General features: G+C 42.2%; 1 protein-coding gene across 10 annotated transcripts in view; it reads left to right on the top strand.

Moving 5' to 3' along the window:
• ARHGEF9 (Cdc42 guanine nucleotide exchange factor 9) overlaps nt 1-18,515 on the top strand; it is a 286,032-nt gene that overhangs the window by 183,374 nt on the left and 84,143 nt on the right. For all 10 annotated transcript variants that reach the window (XM_078148017.1, XM_020979676.2, XM_020979675.2 and 7 more), the window contains one exon: nt 6,026-6,205. In XM_078148017.1, coding sequence (XP_078004143.1) covers nt 6,026-6,205 — 180 coding nt within the window. The remainder of the gene's footprint in view (nt 1-6,025; nt 6,206-18,515) is intronic.

The raw sequence follows: 18,515 nt of genomic DNA, 5'->3' as shown, positions 1-18,515 counted from the left end.
TTTTCAAGGCTCCCACACACTGAAGAAAGGGTGTCTCTACCGTACTGTCCCGTGGCCAAGAACTATTTGTAGTTAACTCAATGCCCACTGACATATTTATCGCCTGCCTGCAGCATGGGAACAGGAGGAGGAGGGGGAGTGAGGGACAGAAAGCTAGGGCTTTGGGGAGAACAGCACGGAGTCTGTTCATGAATAGAATTCTGCCTCTCTGACACATGGGTGTCAGAGCCTGCCTGCCCTTTGTGGCAAGCACAGGTCATAGATGGACTTTCTGTCTCCATCAGGGGCTGAACTCTGTGCCTCTCAGATTCCTTTCCACTCTGTGCCTCTGTGACTGTGAGACTGGGCTTGGCTGCCCAGTGCAGTTGATTTCCACCATTGTTTAGTAGAAAGAACCCTGGCTGTAGACTGAAAAAAACCTGGGTTCAAGGCTTGGCTGTGCCCCTTACTAACTGTGTGAATCAGAGCCAGACATTTTGCTTATCAGAGCTTCCATTTTCTCCAATTTAAAGTGGAGATAATATTTACTGTCTCTCCTTTAGTCAACAAGACTTTAAGCACTTGTTTTGTGCCTGGCATTACAGAGACAATAGTGAAGCAGACCCTGCCCGCTATGAGCATACGGTTCTATCCATGCAGATTTAGTCAAATGTTAAAGCCAGAAGGCTTGTTAAAGAATATGTCGTCTTATCTTGTTCAGCCTCTTTGTTTGGTTAAAAAACAAACAAATGATAGAACTGAGTCCCAGCAGGGATGATCACTTGCCCTTGCTCATATGGCACCAACTGGCTGTTGGGACTTCAATGCCTTTTTCAGAAATGTCACCAGGAAAAGCCCACATAAGAATGAGGCTTTGCCTCAGGTTACACTATAGTTCTTAATTGGCATCAGGTCTCCCAATATCCAGTGGTTGTGCTTTGACTTCTAAACTATGATGAGAAATGGTGGTTAGTTGCTGTTTCACAAATAATGTGGATTGCTGACTGTTGTGGATATCATTGTGGACAGAAAGGCTGGACCAGAGGAGCTATGCACATATATAAGGAATAAGAATAGAGCACAATTAAATATAGCTCCAGTGCTCAGCACACACAGTAGGCACTTAATAAAATTGAATTCAAAATCAATTTTCTTCTCTAGAAGTTCTAGGGTCTGATTAAGGGCCCACTTTTTTTGTGTGTGGTCCTGAAGTGAAGCTCTGGGGCATGAGAAGAGACAACTCCCTACTGCTCCCAGCCTATCCAAGGTCATTGCCGATTTCTCCTGCACACATCTGCAGACATAGCTGAGGCCAGGGCAGATGCTTTGCTTAGCACCTCTTTTAGTGCCCCGCATTCAATCTATACCTGGCCTCTAGTCTTAGCATGCTCTGATCCATGGAAGCTTTTTGATCTGGGCCAAGTCCCTTTGCATCTCTGAGCCTCAGTTTCCTCTTATGTAACTAGGTTAGAGGATCTCAAAAATTTCTTCCAGCCCTTTAGAATGAATACTGCATTTGGAGTTAGGAAAACCTGAATTCAAATCCTGGCTCTGATGCTTAGTAGTGATGAGCCCCTGGGTAAGTTACTCCTCTTCCCTGATCTTCAGTTTCCTCAGCTGCAAAATGGGATTAATAATGTTTATACTACTAACCTCACAGGGTTATTGTAAGGAAAGCACTTTATAAACCAAACAGTATATAATAATGGGAATTATTTTTATTTAGAGATCCCTTGGAACTCTTACCATTGATTTTCTAAAATTCGTGTCCGATTTAAGCCTATGAATGGTAAGGGCAGAGATTGAATGTAATAATGGAAAAGAACTTATTAAGTATTTGCTATGTGCTGAGCCTTGCAGATACAAATAAATATAAAAGTGAGACAGTCCTCATGTGCAAAGAGCTTCATTCTAATAGGATAAGACAATATATTTTGGGGAGTGGTGGCCAGGGAAGGAAATGTTGGGGGGGGGGAAGATGCTGGGAAGCTAAGTTGATCCATAATTAGAACAGTCAATTGACACACCCTGTCCAGGAACAATAGCATTATGGCAATGTCAATTTGATTAGTGACCTCAGAGTAAGAAAGAAAGGGGGAGGTAATATATGGATGTTCAGATGGCCAGAGTGGACAGTTGACTAGGATGGGAAGTATGTTCTGGCTTGATAGTCTGGAGCTGCTTGGGTGGAGTGTGCTAATTGAGTTAGTTCTCACTCATTTACCTATCAAATGGTTTGTTGCCTGGCACCTCTCCCAGGACCTCCACTTGAGACTTTTGGAGCTATTGGGTGCCACTTTGCTTACTTAGGAGGCATCTTCCCTGGGCCAAAGCCTTATTCTTCTCCATTCCAGAGCAAGTCTGCATATGCCAAGGAGATAAGATTCATAGGCTCATAGATTCCTAGTTCTAAAACTGGAAGGAGGCTTCAAGATCATGTAGCCCTTCATTTTATGTTTTGGGTTTTTTTTTTTTTGGATGAGGCAATCGGGGTTAAGTGACTTGCCCAGCATCACACAGCTAGTAAGTGTCAAGTGTCTGAGGTCAGATTTGAACTCAGGTCCTCCTTACTCCAAGGCCAGAGTTCTATCCACTGTGCCACCTAGCTGCCCCTCAGTCCTTCATTTTATGGAGGAAAAACTTGAGGTTCAGAGGGGAAGTGACTTGCTCAAATTAAAATGGGTAGTAAGTGACAGAGAGAGGATTTGAACCTATATCTTCTTACTCCAAATCCATTGTTCTTTCCACTGTACCACACTTGCCCTCAGCATGCAAAGAGCACCAACTAGAGTCAGGAGGCCTGAGTTCAAGTCCTGGCTCTAAAACTTATTTTCTTTTCCCCTTCCCCCCCCCCCCAATATTAGACATATTAAAAAAAAAAAGACAAGAAAGATAAAGAGAAAAATATATACTTCATTACGTACTCTTGAGTCTAACAGTTCTCTCTCTGGATGTGGATAACATGTTTCATTATTAGTCCTTTGGAATTGTGGTGGATCACTGTTGATCATATTGATCAGAGTTGCTATGTCTTTCACAGCTGATCATCCTTACAATATGGCTGTTACTGTGTTACTGTGTTCTTCTCCTGGTTCTGCTCACTTCACTCTACATTGGCTCATATAAGTCTCCCTAGGTTGCTCTGAAACCATCCCCTTATCATTTCTTATGGCACAATAGTATTCCATCCAATTCATATACCACAACTTGTTCAGCCATTCCTCCATTGATGGGCATTTCCTCATTTTCTAATTCTTTGTCACCACAAAAAGAGCTGCCATAAATATTTTTGTACATATAGATCCCCTTCCCTTTACTTTGATTGCTTGGGGGTAGGAGTGGTGTTGCTGGGTCAAAGAATATGCAGTTTCATAGCCCTTTTGTTAGAATTCCAAATTGCTCTCCAGAATGGTTGGATCAGTTCACAACTCCACCAAGAGTACATTAGTGTCCCTATTTTCCCGCATCCTCTTCCATCCAGCATTTGTCGTTTTCCTTTTCTGTCATCTTGGCTAATCTTCCACTGATTTTTCTATATGCCCTTGGACGAGTCATTTTTTTTCCCCCTCTAGCCTCAGTTTCTCCCTCCTTTAAAAAGAAAGTGTTCAAATAGATTATCTCTAAGGTATGTTCTAGCTAGAACAATATATAAATTGGTGAATCAGGTGATTGTGGGAGTCAGAAAAAAAAATTAGGCTCCCAATATAAAGTTCTATACTTGAGTTTTTAAAAAGTCAATGACACCAGTGGGTGGGCAGGGAGAGATGTAGTTAGACGTTTCAGAAGGAAAAGATCTGGAAAGTTTTGTGAATTTAAATAAGGTAAGAATCAACAGTGACATGGCTATCTCACCCCATCTCCCCCAAAAAAAGAAAGAAAGAAAAACCTCAAGCTAAGACTTCATTGGTTGCAGGGGTGGGGAACCTGTGACCTTGAGGGCACATGTGGCCTTCTATGTCCGCCTTTTGACTGAGTCCAAGTTTTACAGAACAAATCCTTTTATTAAGGAGATTTGTTCTGTGAGGTTTGGATTCAGTCAAAGGGCAGCACTTGAGGACCTAGAGGGCCACTCGAGGCCACAGGTTCCCCACCCCTGGTAGAGGACTAGTATCCAGAAGGAGAGAACTGCATCCCATGGTCCTCTGCTCTGGTCAGGTCACATCTGAAGGGCTGTGTTCATTTAGTAGGGGTATTGATAATCAGGAGAATGTTCAGAGAGGGAGAGCCAGGGTATTGACCAATCTTGGAGCTATTGCCATAAGAGGATCAGTTGAAAGAAATGTGAGTGCTAGCCTGGAGAAGAGAAGGCAGCTCTTGAGATATTTGAAGACAGTTATTGTTGATACCCCTACTCCTTACCACCCCCGCCGCCCTGTGTAGAAGTTGGGTTATGAGGAATCTGCTTGACTTCAGATGTCAGAATTAGGAGCATTGAATAGAAGCAGCAAGTAGTTTAGTGAACTCAAAGGACAGTATATTTGAAGTCAGAGGATCTGTGTTCAAATCCCAACTCTGAAATTTACTGCTTGTTTAACCTTGGGCAAGTCCCTTTCCTTCTCTGTCCCTCTGTAAAAGGATGGAGTTGGACTAGCCTGGCCTCTGAGGTCCTTTCTAGCCTTCCATCTAGGCCTCTCTGATGTTACACAGAAGCATGTTATACCACCTAAGGAAGCATTAATTTCTTAACAAGCAGAGCTGTTCAAAAGTCAAATGGTCTTGCCTTAGGCAACAGTGAGTTCCTGGTCCCCAGAAGCTTTGAGGTGGCTTGAAGACCCCTGCTTGGAGCATGTTGGAGAGCAGATTACTGTTCCAGGGGTCAGTTTTTTCCAACTCAGATTCTGTGATCCTTCTGCCTGAGATCACTGTCACTCCTAAAAGCAAGGGAGGGCAAAAGTGACCTCTGAGGGTTCTTGCTGCTCCAAGATTCTGGCAGGCCTAAACTCCTATCCCGTTGGCCAAGATGCCATATGCTTGGCACGCTCATGATTTGCCTGGCCAGGCCTCAGCCTGTCTGGGAGACTGTGTAGTCTTAGACTTGGGGCCTTTACTGGTGGCTGTGTGTTTCATATGTACAGCCTTGATCTCACCAGGGTATCTTTGGCAGAGGCTGTATGTGTGTGTATGTGTGGTGATGAGAAGGGGGTATGAGTAGGAGATGTCTCTTTGTGACCCATGTAATCTAGTCCTGGTGGCCACATTTTCCTCATTCCCAGGGCAGCCTCTGACTTTCTGTGTGACCTTAGATGAGTCATTCATCCCTTTTCTCTAGGCTTCAGTTTCCCCATCTGGAAAATCACTGGGACTAATCCATGGCCTCAGTTTCACCAGGCAATGTCAGGGATCATTGACAGAATACCTGTTGAGCATGTGGGGTTCTTTGGGAAGAAGAGAAATTCCCTCTCCCATTATTGACCTCGCTAAGTGCTAGATTGGCCTCCAGGGCAGCCAAAGACCTCCAGGACTGTCTTCTCATGCATTTGAAGAATGTGGGAGTATGTCATACAGGGGGTGGGGATCCCAGAAAGATGTGGTCAACTCTCTATTATCCACCATCAGAGAAGATGTGGGTAGCATGAATATTTGAAATCATAGCTAATCCCAAACTTAACTGGTACCAACTCACCCCCTCCAGTCTTTCTCTATAGGAAGGTGGATGAATGGGAAATGTCTCTTCTTCTAGTGCACTTACTAGCAGCAGGATTAGAAGGATGAGCAGGGGAACCAGGGACCTTGATAAGGCCTACACTGGCTCATAATTGGCTAAGGCATCCCTCTCCCTCTCCAGGCCTCACTTTCCTGCTCTATCAGATGAGAAGCTTGAACTAGCTGTTGTCTGAGAACCTTCCTAGCTCCTAAATCTTATGTTCCCATAGGAACCCGTGATCACACCCTCTGGGTGATAGAGAGTTGACTGTGTTGTTAGAGGGGGCAGTCCAGTTCATTGATTACTTTTCCCCTTACGAATTCAAAGTAGGCCAGGGGGCTGGACAGTGGGGTTGGGAGTGACTGATCAGTTGGGACTGAGCCTCTGCTATTCTCTCTTCAGCTGATCAGTGGAGGTTCCATCGTAAGTGCTGAGGCAGTATGGGATCATGTCACCATGGCCAACCGGGAGTTGGCGTTTAAGGCGGGCGACGTCATCAAGGTCCTGGATGCTTCCAACAAGGACTGGTGGTGGGGCCAGATCGATGATGAGGAGGGATGGTTTCCTGCCAGCTTTGTGAGGGTGAGTGACTACTATCCCCCTTATCACCCTAGCCTGACTCCTCTATCTGCCCCTCCCCTTCTGATAGTCTCTCTGCCTCTATTCCCCCATCCCTAGTCCACTCTTTGGGTTTTTTCCCCCAATTTCCCTTCTTTTGAATTCTTCCCTTAATCTTTCTCTTCCTCTTCACCTTCAGCCTCCTCCGCTTGCTTTTTTATTTCTTCTCTGTCTCTGTCTCTCTCTTGTCCTTTTCCTTCTCCCACTGTGAACCTTGGCGTGTTTGACCTTGAGCAGCAGTCAGAGGACCTGAGTTCAGATGTCTGTCACTAACACTACCTTTGTGAGCTTGGGTGCGCTACTTGGCCTTTCTCGGCCTTAGTTTCCTCCTGGAAAGTGAGGGAGTTTGGCCAGCTGGCTTATGAGGGCCCTTCCAGAGCTGAAGCTGGGATCCTTCCATCACTTCCCTTCTCTGGGCAGCAAATAGCTCATCTGTACAACGAGGAGGCTAGACAAGATGATCCCCAAGGGCCTTTCTAGCTATGAGTTTATGTCCTAAGGTTCTGCCCAGATAATACAATGTATACTGTAAGAGATCTTCCAGCTCTGACATCTGACATCCTCCAGCTTCCTTCTCATGTTATTCCTTTCTCCTTTCTCCTTTTAGTTTTCTTCTACCTTTTCTTTGTGACCTTCCTCCCTGATTGTCTCCTGTTTCTACCCCTTCACCTTCCCCCCTTTCTCCTCTTCCTCTTTCCTCTCTCTATTCTTAGTCCTCCTCCTTCCCTCTGATTCTCTCCCTTATCCATTCTCCCTCCCTTATTCTTCCTCTTCTTTCTCTCTCTGTTTTCTCCCCCCATTTCTCCTCCCTCCCCACTATATCTCCTCCTCCTTCCCCCCATATCTCCTCCCTCCCCCATTTCTCCTTCTGCCTCCTCTCCTTTTCTCCTCCTCCCTCCCCCATATCTCCTCCTTCCTCTCATTTCTCCTCCTCCTTCCCTCCATTTCTCCTTCTGCCTCCCCTCCTTTTCTCTTCTTCCCTCCCTCCATTTCTCCTGCCTCCCCTCCTTTCTTCTTTCCTCCCCACATTTCTCCTCCTCCCTCCCCCCATATTTCCTCCTCCCTCCCCCCATATTTCCTCCTCCCTTCCCCCATTTCTCCTTCTGCCTCCCCACCTTTTCTTTTCTCCCTCCCCCATTTCTTCTCCTCCCCCTCCCCCTTTTCTCTTCTTCCTTCCCCCTCCTTCCCCTCTCACCCTCTTTTCCTTTCCTTTCCTTGATTCCTTCAGTTGCTGAAATGTCATCACCACAGCAAGGTTGTTGCGGGACTGTCTTTCTGCTGTTAATGTGAGGAGTGTGAGGCTTCTTTCCCTGAGGGACTGTACATTTTGATTGCAGATTCTTCTCTGTAGCTCAGCTCTAGACTGTTCTGGAGGAGGGAAGCTAAGGGGAAAGCAGACAGTCTGAAAACCCCCCTGGAGGACTTACTCTTAGAAGCTGTGCAGTACCTGGCCTTCTTCTCTTTCCCATAGGCACTTGGGGCAGGGTCCCAAAAGGTCTGAAAGGCCTCATGCCCCAAGCTGACCAGACTGTGTACTGAAAGGAGCATGGCCCCAGCAGTTAGGGAACCTCCAAATGAGTATTGCTACTCCCTCAGTGTATGCCCGTGGGCAAGTCATTTCCCCCTCCAGGCTTCAGTTACCTTGTCCATAAAATGGGGAGACTGGAGAAGATGCTCTTCAAGGTGCCTTTTATTTCTAAAATCAGAATCCTTTACTGTCTGATGTCCCTTCCAGCTCTGGTATTCTATAGTTCTATGAATCTTAGCACCTAATTTTCCCAGTCTGTAAATGAGAGGCTAATCCCTGTCCTGTGTACTTTACCAAGGTGATGTGAGGATGGAATGAACTCATTGATGCCCAAGTACATTGGAAAGCTAAAGTGCCCCCAAGAATGGGAGTGTGTGATTGCCATCTCTGAATCTCAGGGCCATCGCTGAATCTCACGCTGCTCCTAGGGCATTTTTAATTCAACCCCTATCTACATGGAAATTCCTTGTAGGACACCCTGACCAAACTGGGCACCTTGAGCACCTGCTTGCAGTTGTCCAAAGACAGGGAACTCCCTACCTTCTGCACCAGTGTCCTATTCTTTAGTGATCACTAGAAATCCAAGGTGCGGGTCTTTTCTCAGTAGAATATCTGCTGGAGAGGCATCCTCGGCTGCAAACAGAGGTTCTTTGCCTATGTTGTTTCCAGAGGTCCTTGGGCAATCCGTGTACCTGTGGACCCTTTCTCAGAATCATGTTTTTATTTTTATTTATTTTTTATTTTTTGGAGGCAATTGGGGTTAAGTGACTTGCCCAGGGTCGCACAGCTAATAAGTGTCTGAGGCTGGATTTGAATTCATGTCCTCCTGCCTCTGGGGCCAGTGCTCTATCCACCTCAGTGCTACCTAACTGCCTCAGAATCATTTTTTTTTTTGACTAGGCAATGGGTTTAAGTGACTTGCCCAAGGTCACACAGCTAGTAAGTATTATGTCTCTGAGGCCGGATTTGAACTCAGGTCCTCCCAAATCCAGGGCCGGTGCTCTATCTACTGTGTCACCTAACTGCCCCTAGAATCATGTTTTTAAACACATAAAATAAAATACACAAGATTACAAAAAAAAAACAATTATATTAAAATCATTACCAGAATATTTTTATTTAAAAAAAAAGTCATGGATCCTAGGTTAAAAAGTAGAAAGGATGCTTGATCTGAATCCAGACTCTGATACTTACTAACCATGTGGCTGTGAGCACTTCCCCTTTCTGGACTTTAGTTTCCCCTTCTACAACATAAGAGGGTCAGACTCTCTTGCAGCTCTAGACCTATGATCCTATGACTCTGAACTATAATTCTTTTTTTAAAAAATTTTATTAATTTATTTTGATTTATCAACAATCACTTCCATATGCTTTTGAGTTGAAAATTTTTCTCCCCCTTCCTCTCCCCCACCCTCCCCAAGACGGCACACAATCTGATATAGGCTTTACATTTACATACCCATTAAATATATTTTCACATTAGTGAAGTTGTAAGTAAAAATTAAAACCAGTAGGAGGAACCATCAGAAAGATGAAACAAAACTCAAGAGAAGGTAAAAATAAGTGATAGCAATTCGACTTCCATAGTTCTTTCTTTGGATGTGGACAGCATTTTCCGTCCCGAGGCCTCTGGAGATGTCTCAGATCCTTGTAATGCTGAGAAGGGTTCAGTTTAACAATATTAGTCATCGCACAACATGGCTGTTCTTGTGTACAAAGTCCTCTTGGTTCTGCTCACTTCACTCAGCATCAGACCATATAAGTCTTCCCAGGTTTTTCTGAAGTCAGCCTGTTCATCATTTCTTATAGCACAATAGTATCTGAACTATAATTCTGAGTCTCCTTAATAACACCTTGTTCCTCAGTATAAGAGAAAATTTGTATGATACCTATGGGGCATATGGCTTCCACTTTGATAGCAGGATTCCCAAAGGCTTGTTTTAGTGGGCTTATATTTTTTTTAAGCTGCCATTTATTAATGTGCCCATCACTATACTAAGTACTTTACAAACATTGTATTATTTTTTTGTTTTGTTTTGTTTTTATTTTTGTTTTTTGAAGAAGCAAGAGGTTAAGTGACTTGCCCAGGGTCACACAGCTAGTGAGTATCATGTGTCTGAGGCTAGATTTGAACTCAGGTCCTCCTGACTCCAGGGCCGGTGCTCTATCCACTGCACCATCTAGCTGCCCCAAATGTTATATTATTTGCTCCTCAAAATAACCCCGGGAGATAAATACTATTATCCCCATTGTGCAGATGAGGAAACTGAGGAAAATTACTTGCTCAGGGTCACACAGTTAGGATGTGGGTGAGTCTGGATTTGAACTCAGGTCTTCCTGATTCCAGATCCAACACTGTGTGCACTATTATGGTGCCACCTACTTTTTCTATCTACATTGGACAGCTAGAACTCTTGTTGCCAAGGTATCTCCCCTTCCTAACTTCTGGATGTGGAACAATTTTCAAATTTCAAATTTCAGATTTGGAAGACCCCAGACTCCTAGGGGTGGGGAACCTGTCCCAGACTGCCCCATGGGGCTGGATATAGATAGGCCTCTGACTCTGGGAATCATGAACTGGAAGGCTCATGGTTGGGGCTGAGGGAGAGCTGAATTCTGTGGTAGAGCAATTCCATGAGATTGTTGTCCATGAGACATTAGGGCATCAAGGATTGTACAAGCTTTATGTCAGTTACTGATACTCTACTTTAATGGAGGCTAGACCAGATTAGCTTGGATTAAGAGCATAGGAGGGATCCTGAGAGATATGGGAAGGGAAATAAATGGTTTCTTCTGCTTTCATTAGCCATTCCTACAGAGTCAGTGTGCTATGGTGGAAAAAGGCAGGAGCAGGAGGCTGGGTCATCTCGGGCACGTAACTTCACTCAACCATCAGATGAAGTGGAGGAGGCCTTCTAAGGTCTGTTCTGGCTTTAAAATCCACTGATCCAAAGAGGCAACTCCCCTGTCTGGCCCTCAGTTTCCATATATGTAAAATAGAGATGATAATAGGGGTAATATGGCCTTGTGGAAAGAGCCCTAGATTTGGAGATTCCAATCCTCCCTCTCTCATAGAATGGCCGTGTGAAGCAAGACTTTTGGAAAGTAAAAAGTATTAGACTAGATTGTTCTGGAGGTCTTTTCTAGCACCGACATCCTATGATCCCATTTGCTGTGTCTGTCTCTCGGGGCCATTTTGGGAATTAAATGAAATAATAGGCGAGAAAGAGCTCTGTGACCATAGTGTGATATTTAAATGGAAGGTGCTGTGGCTCCCTGAATAATGAGGAGCTGAGTAGGGCTTTAGGAATGTGCCCATCTGAATAGCCTCCTTTCTCATCCTCTCACTTGTCTAGAGGAGCAGACAATGTCTAATAGATGCTGGCTCTTGGGAGAACAGGGGAGTCATCACTCGGTTTCAGCCCTATCACTCCCACCCCACCCCCCGCTACTGATGCTGGTGCCTGGCAACAGTTGGTGCTGTTGCCATCCACGCACCAGCCTCGCTCCTCTTAATGACCCATCATGCTAGCTGTCATATGATAATTGACTTCAGGCTTTCAGACCCTTTTTCTAGTTTTAACACAGGCCAGCTTGATGGGTGGCAAATTTCCTGGTCACCGTGTAATTTGGTACCATAATGGATCCCAAATCAATCCATGACCATTTCCTGAGTGCTTACAGCTACCCAGAAATATACTGAACTCTATAGGGGTGGGGATGGGGGAGGGAGGGAGGATTTAAGGGAAAAGGTATAGAGTTAGAAGGGACCTTAAAATATAGAATGTCAGAGCTGAAGGAAAACTTAGAAATCAGAATGTCAGAGCTAGAAGGTACCTTAGAATTTAGAATGTTAAAACTGGAAAAGATCTTTGACTAGAAAATGTCAGAGATGATAGAACATAGAACATGGAATGTCAGACCTGGAAAGGACCTTAAAGCATAGAAATGTCAGAGCTAAAAGTAACCTTAGAACACACTGTGTCACAGAACCCAAACTGCTTGAGCTGGGACCTCAGAACACAAATTGTCAGAATGGCGAGGGACCTTAGGATGTAGAATGTCAGAGCTTGCAGAGACCTCTGAACATGGAGTATCAGAACTGAGAATACAGACTGTTTTAGCAATGAGGGGTGGTAGGGAATAGAATGTCAGATCTAGGCGAGACCTTAGAACATTGATTTTCAGAACTGGAAGAGATCTTAGAACTTAGAAGGCTTAAGAGCAGAGAAACCTTAGAACAAAATGTTAGGGTTGGGAGGGACCTTAGAACAGAGTGATATCTCAGTGATATGTCAGAGCTCAGGAGAACCTTAGAATATAGAATATCAAATCTGAGAAGGGCCTTAGAATGCAGAAAGTCAGAGCTGAGGAAATACTTAGAATAAAGAATGTCATAGATAGGAGAGGCTTTATAACTTAGAATGTTGGGGCTGAGAGGGGTATGAAATGTCTGGGCTGAAGATAAGCTACTATGAGACCTGAGAAAAGACTTGGAACAGAGAAAGTCAGGGGTGAGAGGACCATCAGAACAGGAGGTCAGAGCTGGGAGGACCCTTAGAACAGGGAATGTCAGAGCTGGGAGGGACCTTGGAACAGTGAAGGTCAGAGCTGAGAGGGACCTTAGAACAAAGAAGGTCAGAGCTGAGAGGGACCTTAGAACAAATAAGGTCAGAGCTGGGAGGGGCCTTAGAACAGAGAAGGTCAGAGATGGGAGGGCCCTTAGAACAGAGAAGGTCAGAGCTGGGAGGGACCTAAGAGCAGAGAAGGTCAGAACTAGGAGGGCCCTTAGAACAGAGAAGGTCAGAGCTGAGAGGGACCTTAGAACAAAGAAGGTCAGAGCTGGGAGGGGCCTTAGAACAGAGAAGGTCAGAGATGGGAGGGCCCTTAGAACAGAGAAGGTCAGAGCTGGGAGGGACCTAAGAGCAGAGAAGGTCAGAACTAGGAGGGCCCTTAGAACAAAGAAGATCAGAGCTGGGAGGGGCCTTAGAACAGTGAAGGTCAGAACTGGGAGGGGTCTTAGAACAAAGAATGTCAGAACTGGGAGGGGCCTTAGAACAGGGAATGTCAGAGCTGGGAGGGGCCTGAGAACAGAGAAGGTCAGAGCTGGGAGGAGCCTTAGAACAGGACATTGAAATCCTTCTTGAGTAACAGTGCTTAGATACCTGAAGAGAGTTATGTTCTTCCTGAGCCTTTTCTTCTCCATACTAAATCTCTCCAATTCCTTCAACCTATCTTCATGTGGGATGGACTCCAATTCACCATTCTGGACATACCAGCTTGTCAGTGTCCTTCCTAATCTGTGCTGCCCAGAACTAAACACTGTACCCCACCTATCCTAGGACAAGACACTATAGTGCTGACTCATTATGCTTGGAGTCCACTAAGACCCCCAGATCTTTTTCAGACACTGCTGTCCAACCATGCCTCTTATACTTATGAAGTATAAGACTTTCAATTTCTCCCTAATGTATTTCAGCTTATGATATTGGATTCAGCCCAATGCTCTCTTTTGTCTGAGTCCAAGTTTCACTTAAGGGGATTTGTTCTGTGAAATTTGGATCCAGTCAAAGGGCTGCACTGAGGACCTAGAAGGCCACATGTAGCCTTGAGGCCAAAGGTTCCTCACCCCTGGCTAGCTCTTTACGATCTTGGGTGTCACCTTCCTATTAGCTATTTTGCTCTGGCATTTTCTGTTGTAAAGGATGTTCTCTTTTGCAGAAAAATCAGAAACAAAAGAAGTATTGAGCAGCTCTGCCTTCTCTCTTGTCAGTTATTACCATCTCATGCATCCCAAATAGCTGTCCTATCTCTTCTTCGATTCTCTTCTTTCCCTAATACAACTTAAAAAAAAAACCTCTTTTTGTAGAACTAATTTCCCTTGCCAGCCTCATCTTTTTGAGCTTTAGCACTTCTGCTAAGTTTTCTAAGGCTGCGTCATGTTCTCTTTGTTACCTGCCCTTCCTTCTGTCCTCTGTACATACCTTTTCAAAATCTTGTTAGCTATTGAGCTCCTCCTACATACACATCAATCTCTTCAGTCAACTATTATTTTTCCTCTTTGTACTTATTTCCCTTTGTGTCTTCAGAATTTCAGTCACAGAGTTTCCCATCCCTCCCTCCCTAACTTCCTTTGAACCCTTCAAAATCTACCTTCCCCAGATCTAGGGCATATGTCAGACTGTGTCAAGCTTTCCTCTCTTTATCATGAGCTCTAGGAGGGAGTGGTGGTCACTTCTGCCCAACATTGCCATCCTTTCCACCCTAGCTACCTTTCTATTAATGAAATTTAGCTCCAGTTTTGAATTTCCCTTAATAGGTTCCTTTTGAAAGGTGAAATTTTCATTGAGGCAAGTCAAGAAAGGGGGGAGGGCAGAGAGAAAGAGAGAGAGAGATTCAGACAATGTGTAAATCATTGAAGTCTCCTATCATTCCTCTGTGCCAGGTTTGTGATTTGTTTAAAAAACTCCTCATCTATTTCCTCTTTCAGGCCAGGTGGTCTGTAGTATACTCTGATGACAGGTGCTTTTCCCTCCGAGGTTAACTTATATCTGTTTTGTATGAGTTTTGTATGTGTGTATATATATATATACACACACACACACACACACACACACACAAACACATATGAAGTTGTTTGCCTCCTTGAGTTAGGGCCTCTAAGAGCTTCTTGCTTGTGCCTAAACTTTGGGCCTTTACTATTAGCTCTTTCTTTGAGTTTTGAAACTCTTGTGAACTGCTAGGTCAATTTCCTAAAATATGACACCCAGTCACATACTCCAAATATGGCCTGGCCAGGGCAGAGGACAGTATTCTGTGTGAGAAGATAGTTACAAATTTCAAGGTCACAATTAAATTCCTGATGAGTGGTACAGGCAGTTACTCCTGCAGCACAGAGTAGGTATGGGCAATGACAGCGGGTAGGAGTGTTTGGGATGCTCCCTAAAAGTGGGCCTAGAGTGGTGTCTTAAAGAATGAGTAGAGTTCAACTAGGAGGAAAAGAGGAGGGAGAAATATTCTCGGTGCCTGAATTGTTTATCCTGATAACCTATCATGCATTTGTCATCCTCAACTTGATCTACGACCTTTTTAAGCTTATTTTGAGTTTTAGCCCCAACCATATCCTGACGAGGCAAATTTGCTTCCCACTGTATATGTAATGTGGACCCATGAGTGCAAATCAATTAGCAAACATTAATTGAGTGCTTCCTGTTGCCCAACAGCATGCTGGGCTCTGTAGGGAACACATGAGAATTACGAGGTACAGACCATCCAATATTGGAGCTGGAAAGGATTTTAGAACCTAGGCAGAAACACAAAACGTAGACCTTCAGAGACACTGAGAAAGCATTCCAACATCCTAATGCATAGATTCGTAGACTGCTAGAGATTGAAGTAATCTTAGCATTTATCAGTTTTTTAGTCCAACTTCTTCCTTTTTTTCAGATGAGGAAACCAAGGCCTAGAGAATGGAAATGTTCAGATTTGATGTTTGTCCAGAACAAAACAACAAAACATAAAAATAATAATGTATTATTAACAAATAAAAAATATTTCTATATACACAGAGGAACAAGAAAAAAGGGATTGCTCATGAAAGCACCAAACCTCCTATGAGGAAATTGCTCTAGGCCAGTGACACCCCCCCCCCATATGAATAAGTGGCCTGTCCTGTGTGTACTCTCTTATGGGTGCAGTCTATAGGTTTAGGGATGTGGCGAAGGGGGAAGGGATAAAGCTAACGTGGACACTGCATGATGGGAGACAATGGAAGGAATAATAGGGCATAGGAAGATTTACTTTAGTGGAAAGAACGCTGGAATAGGAATAATAGAATCTGGTTTTTGGGGGATTTTTTTGGCTAGGCCACGGGGTTAAGTGACTTGCCCAGGGTCACATAGCCAATAAGTGTCAAGTGTCTGAGGCTGGATTTGAACTCAGGTCATCCTGACTCCAGGGTTGGTACTTTATCCACTGCGCCACCTAGCTGCCCCTGGATTTTTTTTTAAAAAATACATTATTTTATATTTTTTGTTGTTCTGTTCTTGACAAACATCATCAAACGTGAGCAATTTCCATGTAGTCAGAGGAACAGGAAAGTAGATTGCTCATGAAAGCATAAGTCTAGTAATGAGTTTGCCTGTTTATAGAAGAATATGGTAAACAACATGTTAGTCTAATATTTTTTACTTCATTTTCTTATGGTTATATTGAAATGCCAGTGATTTTCACAGAAATAGTTTATATTCTGCTACTTTATTGAAACTATTCATTGTTTCAGTTAATTTCTTTGCTGATTCTCTGGGTTTTTCCAAGCATACCATCCTGTTATCTGCCTGTAAGGACAATCATGACTTTGCCTTTAATTTCTTTCTCTTGTTCTATTGCTATTCCTAGCATTTCTATGTTAAATGTGGAGAGAAGAGGCATCCTTACTTTATCCTTATATTTATTAGGAAAGCTTCTAGTGTTTCTACATTTATATGCTAGCTTTTTATTTTTGATATGTAGTCTTTAATCATATTTTTAAATGATTGTTTTGTGCCTGTATTTTTTATGTTTTAAAAATATATACATGAATTTTGTACTTTGTCAAAGGCTTTGTCTTCATCTACTGATCTATCTCATTGTCTGATTTTGGTTGTTTCTTGGAAATGATTATTTTGATTGTCTCCCTAATGTTGAATCATTGGTATAAATTCATTGTAGTCGTGGTGATATTGTGGGGCCTTTTTTTTTTTAGATACATTACTATGGTCTTTTTGCTAGAATTTTATTTAAAATGTTTGCAATATTTATTATTTATATTAATTCTCTTGTCTAGTTTTACTGCCTCCCAGTTTAGGTATCATTACCATACAATTAGTTTAGTAAAATGTTTTCAGAATAATTTGTGTAACATTGGTATTAACTGTTCATTTAATAGAATTTCCATGTAAACCTGCCTGTTCCAGGATTTTGGTTTTTGCTATTCTTGGACAATTCTTTATGATTTTTTCAGTTTCATTTTCTGAGATGGGATGGTTTAATATGTCTGTTTATATTCTTTTAATTGAAGTACTTGATATATATCAAGAAAATCGTTCGTTTCTTTTAAATTCTCAGTTTTGTCAGCATATAATTATGCATAGTAGGTTTTTTATTCTTGTAATTTTGACTCCTTTATTTTTTTATTTTGTTAATTTGGTTTTCCTTTCTCTTTTTAAAATCAGGTTAGCTAAATTTCTATCAGTTTTGTTAAACTCTTTGAAAGTCATCCATTAGTTTTATTGTGGTGGTTGTTATTTTTTTAAAAAAATTTCTATAGTCTTTGTTTTCTATCTTATCTATTTCCTCTCTAACTTTCAGGATATTCCCATTTATACCAATTTTGGATTCGTTTATTTGTTTTTTCCCCCAATTTTAAAAATTGCATACACAGTTCATTAACCGTCTTTCTGTTTTGTTACTGTGCATTTTCTGGTATATGATTTTTCCTCTGAGGACTGCTTTAGCTTCATTCCAAAAATTTTGTCATGTTGTCTCATTAATATTCTCTTCCCCATCATTACTAATTGTCTCTGTGATTTGTACTTTAATCCACTCATTCATCAAAATTTCATTTTTAAGTCTTCATTTACATCTGATGTTTTTGCTTGTGTTTTCTCTATTAATTGCTATTCTTATTGTGTTATGGTCTGTAAAGGAGGTATTTAGTATTTTTACTTTTTTATATTTATAATTTCCCTGTGCCTCAGGACATGATTTATTTTTATAAAGGTGCTGAGAAATATATATATTCTTTAATATTCCTATTCATAAGATATAATAAATATTTCAGATCTTACTTAAATAGTTTGCCCAATGCTATATTTCCTTTTGGTTTATCTTTCTATTAGATTTATCCAGCTATGTAAAAGGAACATTGAAATAACCTATAATTATTATGCTGTAATGTGTCTTTTTGTAATTCAGTTTACATTTACTTTTTGGATGTGCATTATGTGTCATTTGGTGCATGTATATGTTTAGTATTGCTATTGTTTTATTGTCAATGGTTGTTGTTCAGTTGTTTCTGACTCTCTGTGATCCCATTTGGAGTTTTCTTGGCAAAGATCTTGGAGTGGTTTGCCATTTCCTTCACCAGTGTGCCCCCATTTTGCAGATGAGGAACTGAGGCAAATAGGTGTTAAATGACACAAAACTAGTAAGTGTCTGAGGCTGGATTTAAACTCAAATCTTTCTGACTGCAAGCATGATGCTCTATCCACTGCACTGTCTAGCTACCAATATAATGTAGTTTCTCTATTCAATTCAGTAAACATTGAAATTCCTACTATGTGCCATGAACTGTGAACTGAAGATACAAAAGCAAAAACAAGACACTCAAGTAGTCTACATTTTATCAGGAGAACTAGGTATTTCAAATAAGCTGTCACACACATACATACACAAATAATAAGCACACAAAGTACATTCAGGAGTAATTTCTGACGGGAGAGTGCTTCCAATTTGGGGACTCAGTTGATATTGTGAATTTTTATATTGTTTTTTCTGATAGCATGACTGCAACTCCTGATTTTTTGGAATCATCTGATTTCTAGGAAATTTTGTTCTAGCCTTTACTTTTCATTCAATATGTGTCTGTTTTTACATGTGTTTCTTATATGTAGTGAATTGTTGGGTTTTGTTTCATATATGTACTGCCATACTCTTTTCATTTTAGTGTATTTCCTAATCCATTCATGCTTAAATTTATGAATGTTA

This window comes from Phascolarctos cinereus, unplaced genomic scaffold, assembly GCF_003287225.1.
Source record: "Phascolarctos cinereus isolate Bilbo 61053 unplaced genomic scaffold, phaCin_HiC Scaffold_8;HRSCAF=390, whole genome shotgun sequence".
Lineage (NCBI taxonomy): Eukaryota > Metazoa > Chordata > Mammalia > Diprotodontia > Phascolarctidae > Phascolarctos > Phascolarctos cinereus.
The sequence above is the reverse complement of the archived record's forward strand: the minus strand, read 5'-3'. Positions and strand labels throughout refer to the sequence as shown.